Source organism: Oncorhynchus tshawytscha, linkage group LG12, assembly GCF_018296145.1.
Source record: "Oncorhynchus tshawytscha isolate Ot180627B linkage group LG12, Otsh_v2.0, whole genome shotgun sequence".
NCBI classification, from domain to species: Eukaryota; Metazoa; Chordata; class Actinopteri; order Salmoniformes; family Salmonidae; genus Oncorhynchus; species Oncorhynchus tshawytscha.
Genome location: NC_056440.1, coordinates 58,537,681 through 58,551,409, shown reverse-complemented (window position 1 = coordinate 58,551,409; position 13,729 = coordinate 58,537,681). Strand labels below are relative to the sequence as shown.

At 47.2% G+C, this 13,729-nt stretch overlaps 1 protein-coding gene across 1 annotated transcript in view; it reads left to right on the top strand.

Moving 5' to 3' along the window:
• LOC112232222 (A disintegrin and metalloproteinase with thrombospondin motifs 18-like) overlaps positions 1-13,486 on the top strand; it is a 50,102-nt gene extending 36,616 nt beyond the window's left edge. Inside the window, exons 17-23 of the mRNA XM_024399037.2 lie at positions 3,329-3,449; positions 3,932-4,058; positions 8,425-8,629; positions 9,437-9,631; positions 10,023-10,256; positions 10,614-10,788; positions 10,893-13,486. Coding sequence (XP_024254805.1) covers positions 3,329-3,449; positions 3,932-4,058; positions 8,425-8,629; positions 9,437-9,631; positions 10,023-10,256; positions 10,614-10,788; positions 10,893-11,038 — 1,203 coding nt within the window. The 3' untranslated portion in view covers positions 11,039-13,486. The remainder of the gene's footprint in view (positions 1-3,328; positions 3,450-3,931; positions 4,059-8,424; positions 8,630-9,436; positions 9,632-10,022; positions 10,257-10,613; positions 10,789-10,892) is intronic.
• The last annotated feature ends 243 nt before the right edge of the window (positions 13,487-13,729 follow it).

Below are 13,729 nucleotides of genomic sequence, written 5' to 3'. Positions count from 1 at the left end.
TGCCTAAAGTACTGAGGTTGCCATTATTCCAATCGCTTCTAATGAGAAACCAATTGTCCTGACGGATATATTATCGAATAGATATGTGAAAAACACTTTGAGGATTGATTCTAAACAACGTTTGCCATGTTTCTGTCGATATTATGGAGCTAATTTGGAAAAAAGTTTGGCGTTGTAGTGACCGCATTTTCTGGTCGATTTCTCAGCCAAACGGGAGCTATTTCACCTACAAAAATAATATTTTTGGAAAAAAGGAACACTTGCTATCTAACTGGGAGTCTCCTGAGTGAAAACATCCGAAGTTCTTCAAAGGTAAATGATTTAATTTGATTGCTTTTCTTATTTTCGTGAAAATGTTGCCTGCTGCCGGCATGGCATAATGCTATGCTAGGCTATGATAAACTTACACAAATGCTTGTCTAGCGTTGGCTGTAAAGCATATTTTGAACATCTGAGATGACAGTGTGATTAACAAAAGGCTACGCTGTGTCTCAATATATTTCATTTGTGATTTTCATTAATAGGAAAATTTTCTAGGGATATTTATGTCTGCTGCGTTATGCTAATTAGTTTGAGGCGATGATTACGCTCCCGGATCCGGGATGGGTAGTATCAAGAAGATTAACAAACAGATCACCGACCATTTCGAATCCCACCGTACCTTCTCCACTATCCCACCGTACCTTCTCCACTCTGGTTTCCGAGCGGGTCATGGGTGCACCTCAGCCACGTTCAAGGTCCGAAATGATATCATAACCGCCATCGATAAAAGATACTACTATGCAGCCGTCTTCATCGACCTGGCCAAGGCTTTCGACTCTGTCAATCACTGCACTCTTAACGGCAGACTCAACAGCTTTGGTTTCTCAAATGGCTGCCACGCCTGGTTCACCAACTACTTCTCAGATAGAGTTCAGTGTGTCAAATCGGAGGGCCTGTTGTTCGGACCTCTGGCAGTCTCTATGGGGGTGCCACAGGGATAGATTCTCGGGCAGACTCTTTTCTCTGTATATATCAATGATGTCGCTCCTGCTGCTGATGATTCTCTGATCTACCTCTATGCAGATGACAACATTCTGTATACTTCTGTCCCTTCTATGCACACTGTTAACAAACCTCCAGACGAGCGTCAATGCCATACAACACAACTTCTGTGGCCTCCAACTGCTATTAAATGCAAGTAAAACTTAATGTATGCTCTTCAACCGATCACTGCCCGCACCCACCCACCCATCTAGCATCACTACTCTGGATGGTTCTGACATAGAATATGTGGACAACTACAAATACCTAGGTGTCTGGTTAGACTGTAAACTGGGAACTCTCCTTCCAGACTCACCCGTAGCACATCTCCAATCCAAAATTAAATCTAGAATCGGCTTCCTATTCCACAACAAAGCCTCCTTCACTTATGCTGCTAAACATACCCTCGTAAAACTGACTATCCTACCGATCCTTGACTTCGGCGATGTCATTTACAAAATAGCCTCCAACACTCTACTACAAATTGTATGTAGTCTATCACAGTCCATTTTGTCACCAAAGCCCCATATACTACCCACCACTGCGACCTATATCCTCTTGTTGGCTGGCCCACGCTTCATATTCATCGCCAAACTCACTGGCTCCAGGTCATCTATAAGTGTTTGCTAGGTAAAGCCCCGCCTTATCTCAACTCACTGGTCACCATAGCAACACCCACCCGTAGCACGCGCTCCAGCAGGTATATTTCACTGGTCATCCCCAGAGCCAACTCCCCTTTTGGTCGCCTCTCCTTCCAGTTCTCTGCTGCCAATGACTGGAACGAATTCCAAAAATCACTGAAGCTGGAGACTTATATCTCCCTCACTAACTTTAAGCATCAGCTGTCAGAGCAGCTTACCTAGCATTGCACCTGTACACAGCCCATCTGTAAATAGCCCACCCAACTACCTCATCCCCACATTGTTACTTATTTTTTTGCTCCTTTGCACCCCAGTATCTCTACTTACATCATCTTCTGCACATCTATCACTCCAGTGTTAATGCTAAATTGTAATTATTTCACCACTATGACCTATTTTATTGCCTTATCTCCCTAATCTTACTACATTTGCACACACTGTATATAGATTTTTCTATTGTGTTATTGACTGTACATTTGTTTATCCCATGTGTAACTCTGTGTTTGTGTTGCACTGCTTTGCTTTATCTTGGCCAGGTCGCATTTGTAAATGAGAACTTGTTCTCAACTGGCCTACCTGGCTAAATTAAAGTGAAATAAAAAATAATAATAAAATAAATGTGAATTTGGTTGAGGCTTGTATATAGGTGGAGGTGGGGAGAGGGCAGTTAGGGCTGTGGACTTTCACAGGCAGGCAGGGTCAGGGAGGGCTGTCTCATATTGTGTCTGATGTCAGGTGGCTTTCTGTGCTCCAGATGGACAGGGGAGCCCCCGGGGACCCGTTCTGGATCTTGTGTTTGCCGTGCCTGATGTAAATTTGGACCGGTCGTGGACAGGCTAGCGTGAAGGGTCCAATGGCATAGCTCCAGGGCAACATAGTTAGCCTGGAAGCTCTGGGGGTCAGCTTAACTGTAACGATGTGCGCTGAGAGTCGGGAAGCAAGTTCAGGGAGTGAGTGCTTTAATAAATAAACACAATGTAATACAAAAACAAGAAACACGAACAACGCACAGAAACAGAACTCGACATTCTATTACTGGGTCACATACAAAACAACATTTGAGACAAATGTTAGCATTTTGATATGAGAAACAATTACTTGTCACAGGTAAAGAATTTGCTATTTGCTTGCATATGCCTAAATCTATTAAGTCAGTGTCACTTGCTGCTGGTCATTGTCAACAAATCCCTCAGTTTGGTTTGAATATTGTCCCCAAAAAGTTTTGGCCAAGTCTATGGGGAACAAAGCAGCCCTTCATTTTGAGAGCTTTCCACTCTATTAGAAGCAACCTCAGCCTGTGCTCCATGACCCAACATCTAGGTCTGCCAAGCGGTCACTTTTCGGTTCAGTCACAGAGCTTTGTCTATCGGACCCTCACAAGGGCCACACACAGACACACACATACAAAGACATGCACACACACACACACACACACACACAGTTCCACAACGCCATTGTCACCAAGTCACCAGTTTCCTGCCACTTCACTTGTCTTAGTTTTTCAATGTCATTCTCTATGGTCCATTGCTTGGAACCACTTCAGGGTATGCTTAGACTTGTCTGTTTTGGCAGGGGAGGGGAATGACTGCTAACCACACTTGTCAAGCTGCTAAGACGGATCCATTACCTCACTGTCATATTCCCCCTCTCTCCCTCTCCCTCAGATCCTGCTGCAGGGTAAGAACCCGGGTGTGGTGTGGGAGTACACCTTGCCTCGCAGTGAGAGGAAACCCAACTACACATGGGGAGTGGTTCGCTCCGACTGCTCTGCTCCGTGTGCTGGAGGTGAGCCTTGGATGAGAGAAGTGTGTGTGTGTGTGTGTGTGTGTACATTGGGGTGGCAGGAAGTGCGTTCTGGCTTATCAAAAGCATCTTTGTAAGCGACAGTGAAAAGGTTGCACGGTCTCCCTTGGTCCTTTTACAGACCTCCCTGAGTACTCTGTCCTATTCACTCATCAATGTATGTCAGCGAATGTGTGTGTGTTGTTATATGTGAGCCTGGATCAGTGGCTCGCTTACTCCATTCACTTTATCCCAGTAGGGAGGGTGACAGCAGACAGAGAGCTCTAGACAAGCTTAGAGCAGAGATCGCTATCTGCACCCTGTCACTATTTCGTTCATACTTTACTTTAGTTGTCAAGCCCTCCCGTGTTGCCCAGACGGGAGAAGAGAGTGGGCTTTGTGTGACCTTTTCAGTGGTTGTAAAACACAAGGAAAACTGATAAGAATTATGTCTTTCTGCCTCGCTCTCTTTTTCTCCCTTTCAGGTCAGATCTCAACAAAGGCCATCTGTTTTCAAGATCAGCGGACCCAAGTCAACTCGACACAGTGCAACCCTCAGACCAGACCAGTGCTCAGCTCTCACCTGTGCAACACGCAGCCCTGCCCAGCCTAGTAATTAACTCTCTCTCTCTCGCGCTGTCTGTCGCTATTTCTCTGACTCTCTCTCCCTCTTTCTGACAGACACATACCACAACCTCAGCCTACTTTCTGTGCAGTAGTTCCACTGGCGAGCTGCTGTGGCTTGGGTCTGGGATGCTGGTGTGGTCCCTTTACTGTGGGCAGGGACTACTCAGCCTTCTTTCCTTGTCGCGTCCTGCTGGAGAGCCCCGTACGTTCCCTACCCAAGTCTCCGGCTCCCAAACCAAACAGGATTAACATACCCTCCAGACAGGGGCAGGCCCGGCCTGCTATTCCCAGCCCTGGCCCCTGCTCAAAGCCACAGCTTCTAGGCCGCGGAGAGCTGCCCCATCCCCCCACTCATGCTCAGTTTCACTCTGCCTGGCCGTCTGAGTACCGCTCGCACCGATAAGGTTCAGCGCAGAGACAGCTCTGAAAGAAGACCACCGCAGCCTCTCGCTTCTCCTCAATGGCCGGTCTTCGCCACCGGAGAGAAAGAAGGAAGATGCTAGAAAAAGCCAGACAGAGATCACAGACGAATTTAGTAGCCCATTATTAACGACTGTCTGCTAAATTGGGATAGTCAACAATTTTCTACAACCACGACAGACCAGTAAAAGTAATTTCCAGACACTTACTGGGCACCAGCAATCCTTTCAGACATTTTGGTTGGTCTCGTCCTTCGGGGAATTTATTTCAGACACCAGCCATTTTCTTCAGTCACTGGATACTATTCTCGACTTTGCAAATTGGCATATTGAATGGACTTCACTTTGAGCTCTGCTCCAGTGACAATCCATTCAGCTCCTATGGGACTGGCTCGATTTACGATGCTCCTGCATCAAAAGGAACAGCCATGAACCCGTCAGTAGAGAGACTCTTTGAGCCCGACACACTGACAAAGAGATGAAAAACGCCTTCTCTCTCTCCACCCGCCTGTCATCCTCTCCTCGTTGTTGTCTGCCTGTGTTGTCTGAAGTCCCACCCCCACATTCACGTTACAGTACAGCGTATATGAGTGATGGTGGGTGAGGTGGAAATCAGGACCATATGACATCCTTAAAGAAACAATAGTAACCCGTGCAGCTTTCCCTGTCCAAATCTTGACAAATCGTTCAATAACAGTGGGTGACTGTAAAACAACTCTAAGCCTGCTGGGAGTCAGTGAGCGCCTTTGCTGTGTGTGTTGTTGTGTGAGTACGGTACTGTTGCATCTTGCGGAGTGCGTTGGTACATCATTCTATTCTACGTCATTATCGCTCAGACATGTTGTAGGCCTGGTGCTAGACCACTTACACCACTCACGTTCTTCTGTGCTCAGGGGACTAACGTCGCCAAAATTGGACAGCAGCACATACCACAGAGATCATCTTCCCTTCTTCTGTGGTATGTGCCGCGGTCACATTTTTTTTGCCTCTTCACATTTCCACAGGCGGCTCCGTCACTGTATAGAAGGCTAAGACCCGAGGCTGTGCTGCCCCGCCTGCGAGGGTTAATAACCAGCCAGGGCGCTATCAGTTACAACTTAAAACACGCCCACCATTTGAGAGGGGTTTCTTCCCTGTAATCTGGGTCAGACTATATCTGCTATCAGGGGAAAAGTTTAAATGGACCAGACCACTAATGACCCCGTGTGAGCTGGAGAGGAAGTGTGCCGTCCAGGTGAATGATATCATCAACATAAATCCACGAGCAGAGTCCTGTCCATCAGTACCAGACTCCTGAATCAGTGGACCCTGTTTCCCGCTGATTAAGTGTCAGGATTTATGGGATACCTTTTAGAAATGCTTCCAAACTTTACGGGCATGCTATCAAAAACAGAAAAGGAGGCGCGTAAAAGAGGCCTCTTTCCAGCGACTATCTGCAGTTCTGACAGGTCTGTCCATGTTTTATTATAGAGAGAGAGTCTGGATCCCCCCACAGGGCCAGATCAGTCTAGCCAGCCAGGAATCCAGCAACTCCAGCAGTGGTCTCGGGCCCCAACCTCAACCAGACAATGCAGGCTTGCCTGCAAGGGCCACTGGCTTCTGTGCAGTATGGGGCATGGTGAGATCAAACACCACGGGGCCTTCTAGCAGCCAACGTTATCTGCCAGCCCAGGATGTCACTGGAACGATAAATGTTAATGCCTTAAAGAGTTTTGCAGTTCCCCTGCTGCGTCCGTTTCTACTCTCTCTCTCTCTCTACTTTCTTCTGTCCGTCTCTCTCAATGTTCCTTTTGCTTCCCTTTCTATTTATTTGACTCGATTGTTTATTTAGTTTATAGTTTATTTAATGCTCTGAAGAAGATCCCCGTAGGCAGGCTGCAGCTGTGGAGTTACTTACCTGGCTCTTCCTGGGTAGTTGTGGCACGTGCACTAAACAATGGGAGAAACGGGGAGACATCAGCAGGCAGGCCCAGAGCAGGGAGGAGGAGGAGGTGCTCAGAGAGACTGCTGTTTAGAATGGTGCTTGAAGTTCGAACCTGAGGTGCTTTTGGTTGCTGTGCGAGATCTTTCACTGCTTACGTTACACTTGAACAGATTGTTAGTGCAGTAATTTGTCGATCAGATTATGCATCCGATGAAAAGTCAACGTATGCCAGCGAAATGCAACCCCACACCATGACAGTAAAATGTAACCGCTGCATGAATGTAAAGCCATCCAGTATTTCTCAATATTCCCTACATTTTTCAAGTTAAATTGTATGCCTGGACACATGCGAGTTATTGAAAGATTCCAGAAATACAAATTACAGCTAAGCCAACATTGAAGCACATATTTTTATTTATATTGCAGTGGGAAAAACAGAGAATAGAAATCTGAACCGGTGCTTTGCTAGACGGGTCGTGTTTCTCCCCTCAAAATTGCAGTTTAGCCTTCTCTCTTATTTATCAGAGCTGGGTTTGAAGGGAAATGAAAGGTCTGACTGAAGAGCAGTAGGAGTGGCTGGTCGGCACCGGAGCTTCAGAACTCGACTGAGTCAGCTGTCCGTCCTCCTTGCCCCTGGTCATGTGGTTGTCAGAGCAGTCTTTTGCGCTAAATCTCCCTTTGCCCCAAAATGCCAAGACACAGTCTATTTTCGAGGCAGGCTGCTTTCATCAGAGGCTGAGAATGATCCAGAGATACCAGAAGGCCGCAACTAGTGGAGACACTGAGTGTAGCATCCTGTCCCTCCCTACAGCCAGACCAGGCCAGGGGAGAGGAGAGTTGGGCTAAGGGGTTAACTGAAGGTGAGAGTCGGGTGTATAAGGTTAGCCTTATACTGTATGGAGGAAACCTTGCAGTGTTTAAGTATGTTGTACACAAATCAAACCACATTGTATTAATCAAATACTTCGTAAACAACAGGTGTTGACTCACAGTGAAATGCTTACTTACTACGGGCCCTTCCCAACAATGCAGAGAGAGACGAAAAAATAGAGAAATAATAGAAAAGTAAAACACGTAATGATAAAAGTAACAATAGTTACACAATGAGTAACAATGACTTGGCTATATACATGGGGTACCAGTATTGAGCTGATGTGTAGGGGGACGAGGTAATTGAGGTAGATATGTATATATAATTAGGAGTAAAGTGACAGATAAGAAACAATGGCAGCAGCGTATGTGATGAGTAAAAAAAAAAAAGTCAGTGCAGAAATTGTCAACGCAGATCATTTGGCTAGCTATTTAGCAGTCTTATGTCTTGGGGGTTAGAAGCTGTTCAGGGTCCTGTTGGTTCCAGACTTGGTGCATCGGTACAGTTTGCCGTGCGGTAGCGGAGAGAACAGTCTATGACTTGGGTGGCAGGAGGCTTTGACCATTTTTAGGGCCTTCCTCTGACACCGCCTGGTATAGAGGTCCGGGGTGGCTGGGAGGTCTGCCCCAGGGATGTAATGTTTATGTTAAGATTCTCGTGTGTGTGCTGCGTGCATAGACTGATGCTGTTACAGCACATGTGCAGTATGTTTGTGTGAGTGTGGGTGCATGTGTATATACCTGTATGTGTGTGCGTGTGTCTCTGTCCTTCCTGTGGGCACAGAGTAGAGCGTGATGGCTGTGTTTAGACCCAAAATAAATGTAGGAAATCTGTGGTTCCTTGCTGTGATTAGGGATCTGCGTCATGTGGTTGACACGCTTATGACAGAGGTTAGGAGCGGAAAGTATACAGCCAAATCATCTGTTTGGATAGGTTCCCTGCTGACTGTGCTGAGTACAGCAGTTATTCTGCAGAGTGTGTGTGTGTATGTGACTGTGAGATCACGTGCAGGTTTATGAGTCACTCTAAGAGGTTTACCACCATTCTGTTTCTCATAATTCAGTCACTCTTTTTCAATGAGCGTTTGTTGGTTTGCTACATGGGCTGACACGTCTCTCTCTCCATTTCTCTCCTCAGCTGGACGACAGGGAACTGGGGGCCCTGCAGTCAGTCCTGTGGGGGCGGCCAACAGGCACGTCACATCCAGTGCTTGCGTAAGGTGACGTACCAGCGAGAGGAGGTGGTGGCTCACTCCCTGTGCCCCGTCATCGCCCCGGCCCAGGTGCTGCCTTGCCACAACCAGGCTTGCCCACCTGAGTGGAGCTCTGGGGTCTGGTCACAGGTAGGCCACACTGCACGACATGCCCACATACTGCCATTACATTTTGAAAAAATATTTCTGTAGGAAATCTCTTAATTTGATAATATAGGACTTTGAGATATGTCAGGTAATGCTGCAATTAATAAGCAAATGTCTGTGGTGGCCTATTGCACGGAGAAAACACTTCCCCGCCCTCTGCTGGACACATGGTTAATTGCGTACTCACTGGCCTGAGAACAGTACTATATAACAGAACTATTTCAATCATATTATCATCATTAATCACGCACCATTATTGTGAGTCCCTCAGTTTTAGAGTTGGCTAGGCAAAACTGACATGGCCGGATTTATAGAGGCTATGATATCTAGTCATGATCAGCGACGGTGTTCTCCGTCTGAGCCGGTGGTGAATGGGATCTCCACCTGCGGTTTCTGCAAACGCCTGTCTGTCAGTGATACCGCAGATACCCGGAGGGACGTTTTCTCTTCACTGCATTGTCTGACGTATATGTTTTTTAAATTAAGCAGTGCACAGTATATGGTACAAATAGAATGAGATTCCCTTATGCAATACTTTGAACATACCTGACCTACGCTGTTATGTTCCACTGTTTTTCAGAGTTCTCGGGCCATCTCAGGATGAGCCTCGGAGTGATTTAGACACAGGTCATTCGGACTGTAGACAGAGTGCACTTCACCGTGCACTGACTACCTCCCTTGTTGACTACATCCTTCACAGGGCTCAGACACAACTCATTCTGAGCTTGCCTCCCAGTATGAGTTCAGGCTGAGTTTACCAGACCCTCTGTTCCTCCGCTCTCCTCTCAGTGTTCCAAGTCGTGTGGGCGTGGGATGAAGAAGCGCGGCGTGTTCTGCAGGAGCACTGACCCCGGAGCAAAGGCCGTGGTGGTGCCGGACAGTATGTGTAAGCCACACCTCAAACCCAAGGCCCAGGAGACCTGCGTTCTGCGCCGCTGCCCCAAGAATGACCGGCTGCAGTGGTTCACAACACCCTGGGGCGAGGTAGTGACTCACGGAGACAGACAGACGCACATGCTGTACAAACACATACTTTTGTATAACCTTGTACACGCCGACACACAAAGAACCCAATACATGCATTGAAAATGTCTAGACAGAAATGCATTTGCGACAAACATACACATCCAGAGTGCTGATGCTGTGTCCCCTCGTCGGAACAAAGCAAATAGCCTCAATGCCAAATGTAAACTTTACAGACATTCAGACATTCACTTTGTAAGTTGAGCACCGTTGCTATGGCGATGCGGGGTGACCTTGTCTTGTTCGCTCCACTGGGGGACCAGCTGTATTTCTCTCTGAGGGTTCTCACGTCGTCTTATTCTCTCTGTTCTCTTTTTGCTAATGATGCCCCCTCTGGCCGTTCTCTCCGCAGTGCTCCACATCCTGTGGCCCAGGTGTCAGAAGGAGAGAGCTACGTTGTGGGGAGAGGGATTCACAGGGGGACTACACAGACTTCCCTATGAGAAGGTGCAGGAACCTTCCCAAACCCTCTGGGGATCTCCAGCAGACCTGCAGCAGGGGGCCGTGCCCAGAGCCTCGACTTGTCTCCCCAGGAAGGACAGCCAGTGCAGTGGTCCTGGGCTGGTACTCTTCTCCTTGGCAGCAGGTACGCATATCCACTCTCCATCCACCCTGCCTGTTCTCCCAGACATGATGGGGATTCATGTTGAATGGATATGGATTTAGTGAAGCATCCTCTCGCTCTCTCTCGCTCTGCTGTTAGGCCCAAAGGGGGTGATATTCATGTATATGTATGTAGTATCTACCAAGGCAACCTCTTACAGTCTGACATCTGACTTCCCCTTGATCAGCGGGCCTGTGATGTCTGTATGCACGTAGGCTCTCTCTCTCTCTCTCTCTCTCCTCTCCCTAGACATAGCTTGGAGGTAAAGGACATGGTGTATGCATTCGTAATCTATTCTATGCGCAATCCTCAACACACCTCTCTCTCTCTCTCTCTCAGTGTTCTGTATCCTGTGGGGGAGGGGTACAGTCCCGTTCTATCCAGTGTCTGAGACAGGGACGTCCTGCAGCTGGATGCCTGAACCACCAGAGACCCATAACATCCCGGGCCTGCAACACACACTTCTGTCCTGCTCCTCCTGCCCACGTTCCTGCTCCGGCGCCAACGTTCAAAGGTGAACTAATTCAGCTACTCGTAGGAACAATTGTAAAGTTCTGTCTGACATTTCTGTTGGTCTCGCGTCTATTAACACTATCCTCCTGATCCTCTCTCCGTCAGGCGAGCAGTCTTGTGTCGACTTCTTCAGCTGGTGTCACCTGGTTCCTCAGCACAGTGTGTGCAATCACAAGTTCTACGGACAGCAGTGCTGCAAGTCCTGCAATGGCAAAAAAGCTATAAGATTGGAGGACACCTTATTCCCATGAGCCTCTAGCTGCAAATTGGAGGGAAATGGCATAATATGCGCTACAACTCTAAAGGACACTGTGGTTCAAAAATAAATTTTGGGCCATAATGCATAAGAGAACTGAGGTGCAGTCTTTGTTCCTGGAGTACTTGACTAACAGTGATTAGCGAAATAAAAGAGAATCACCTCCATGTTTGTGGACACGTTGTGCTAACGATGGCAATGCGGGCAAAGACATTCATGCTAAAGCAGCGTCTTCTCATAACTGGAAATACAGTGCAACAAATGATTGCAGGACACTCTCTGTGTAAATGCATGTGTTGCACGCCCAGACGTTGTCAACATCAAACGAGCTCTAAGAACATCTGCATTTTTAGCTCACTGATGTTTTTATATTTTTTATATTTAAAGGCGTCCGGTTTCCGATGACATTTTAAGTTATTATGGCCCACATGTTACTTAGCATTTGTCAGGTGCACCATGGGCTTTGTGTGCTGCATGGGCACCATGATTCCAGCTCTTTTACACGTAGAGGTATGCCTACCGCGAAAACTCCGCAGATTCAATCGTTAGACTGTACATTGTGCATGTAAAACTTTCAAACTTGATCACAACTCTCACATGCACTTGTCAGGCCTGGTCCCTCTTATCTGTCATGGTTCATAATTGGTGCTTTACTGTGTAACGAGATGCAGCATTTACAGTACATGTGCACATTCCAGACATCTTCATGTCGTGAATACATGCCTATTTGTGTATGAGAAAGTAACGTTTGCTTACCCATATTGTAATGTATCCTCCGAGTGTCTTGTGAAAATATTGGTGCAAAGCTGACAGCTGCCGGGATACCGTAGGTTCTTTTCCCCCATCCATCATAATGATAAGTAAACATCCTCTGTATATTGGGCCAGCAGCACTGAACCTAGGTCCCTTCACACCGGGTAGATATGATGCCAAATCATTAACTAGCGCTGGGTAGAGCCACAGAGGATCCCCCAGACTTCCACCACTCATTAATGAAAATCAATGTCTGCAGGCTAGTAAAGGGAGCTGTGGATGGGGCCGGGTCAGAGAAGATGCTTTATTTCCTCTGCCTGGCCAGGTGGGAGATGTGGTGGGCGAGAGTTGGCGGAATAGTTGGGTGGGAGGAGGGGGGGTAGCCAGGGTTGAGGTTGTCGACTTTCTCTCGACATACTTTTTCAGAATGCTAATTAGTCACAGATCCTGGCGTGGTGGGAGCAGACAGGCTTTAGGGGGGAGCAGAGCAGACCAACAAATGCCTCTGAAAAGGACTGCTGCATACCTCCCTCTGTTTACTCTGCCCCTGCTCTCACCATCCAGACCAGCTCTGTTTGGTTTGTTTGAGAAAATGTCAGCATCCCTCCACTCCCCCGCTCCCTCTCTCATGACCCCCACCTTCATTTTTAGCATCGGTTAGTGCTATGAAATACTGTAGATCGCAGCTACGTTATGGTAAATCCCATTTGCACTAGTGGTCCTGTGGAAGGCAATGGGATAGCCAATTGTACAGACAGCAAAGGCAACTTACTTCCAGCCAGCAGGGAGCGAAACAGGAAGAGTGTGGCTGGAGTATAGGATGTTGTTTGCTGTCGATCATAAAGATCCTACGTTTCCACCTGCTCCCCAGAGAGGGATGGCCCCATACAGAGGGAGAGAGGTCTGGTCTGGTCAGGGGCACTCCATGACCAGGGAGTTGTTTTTCCTCCTCAGCCTGCTCTCCATCAGTGGCTTGGGTTGTAGAGGGAAGGAAAGAGCAAGACTGATATGATTGTGAAGTACATTCCTGAGCGGTGGCAGTGCTGGCCAGGGCTCTCTCTGTCTCTGGTTCTGACCTGCTCACAGCTAACACTGTCATTATCACGGGAGGTTACTGTTCCTTCCAATACCACAGCGTCCTCCTCTGCCTTCACCAAGCCTCAACAGCATCCCTGCAACCTTACACTCACAAAAGGGTCAAAGATGGACTCTTGACTGTTCCCTCTGCTTTTCTTGCTATACTTCCACGGTCACGTTTATGAACTGGTTTCCACCAGGAATGGCACTCTGTATTATAAAACCACTCAATTAGCCTCCGTTCCCTGTGAATTGTCTGTGTGAATTATCCCTGGTTTAATGGTGTTGAACGAATGCTCTCAAAATAGACGTTCAAATGTCATGTTGGATTGTAGGAGGATATTTGATTTTACGTGCGTTTTTCATCAGCCTTGCATAATTCTACACGTGTTCTTGTTATTTTCCATGTCCTGTACAGTTGTTGTATGCTCTATTGTCTTTTCCCCTGCAAAAACAGGAAAAGTGTAATTTATTACCGTTTCAATGGATCTGAGAAACTGAACACATTTGGTTGAGAGGGGAGCTGCTTGTAATATAGAGCATGATCAGCGTAATATTTCTTACTTTTTCTCAATGTTTTATAATAAAACTATGACAAGATGTATTCCCCCTACCTCTCTGATGCTCCTGATACTTTTGTGTCACACTCAGCGGGAGGGATGATTGGGTATAATCAACACGTTTCTCTCAATCCAACCTGAATCATGATGGCAGGGAATCCCCCCTCATTTCCACTGCACGCTTACAGTCCTACTGAGAGGCAGGCAGGACAGGGTGAATTATAAACACCTAGCGGATCAGTGCAACCATTTTGTAGATTTTCAGGGGTAGTGATGAGTTGGAGGTTTTTCGGCTA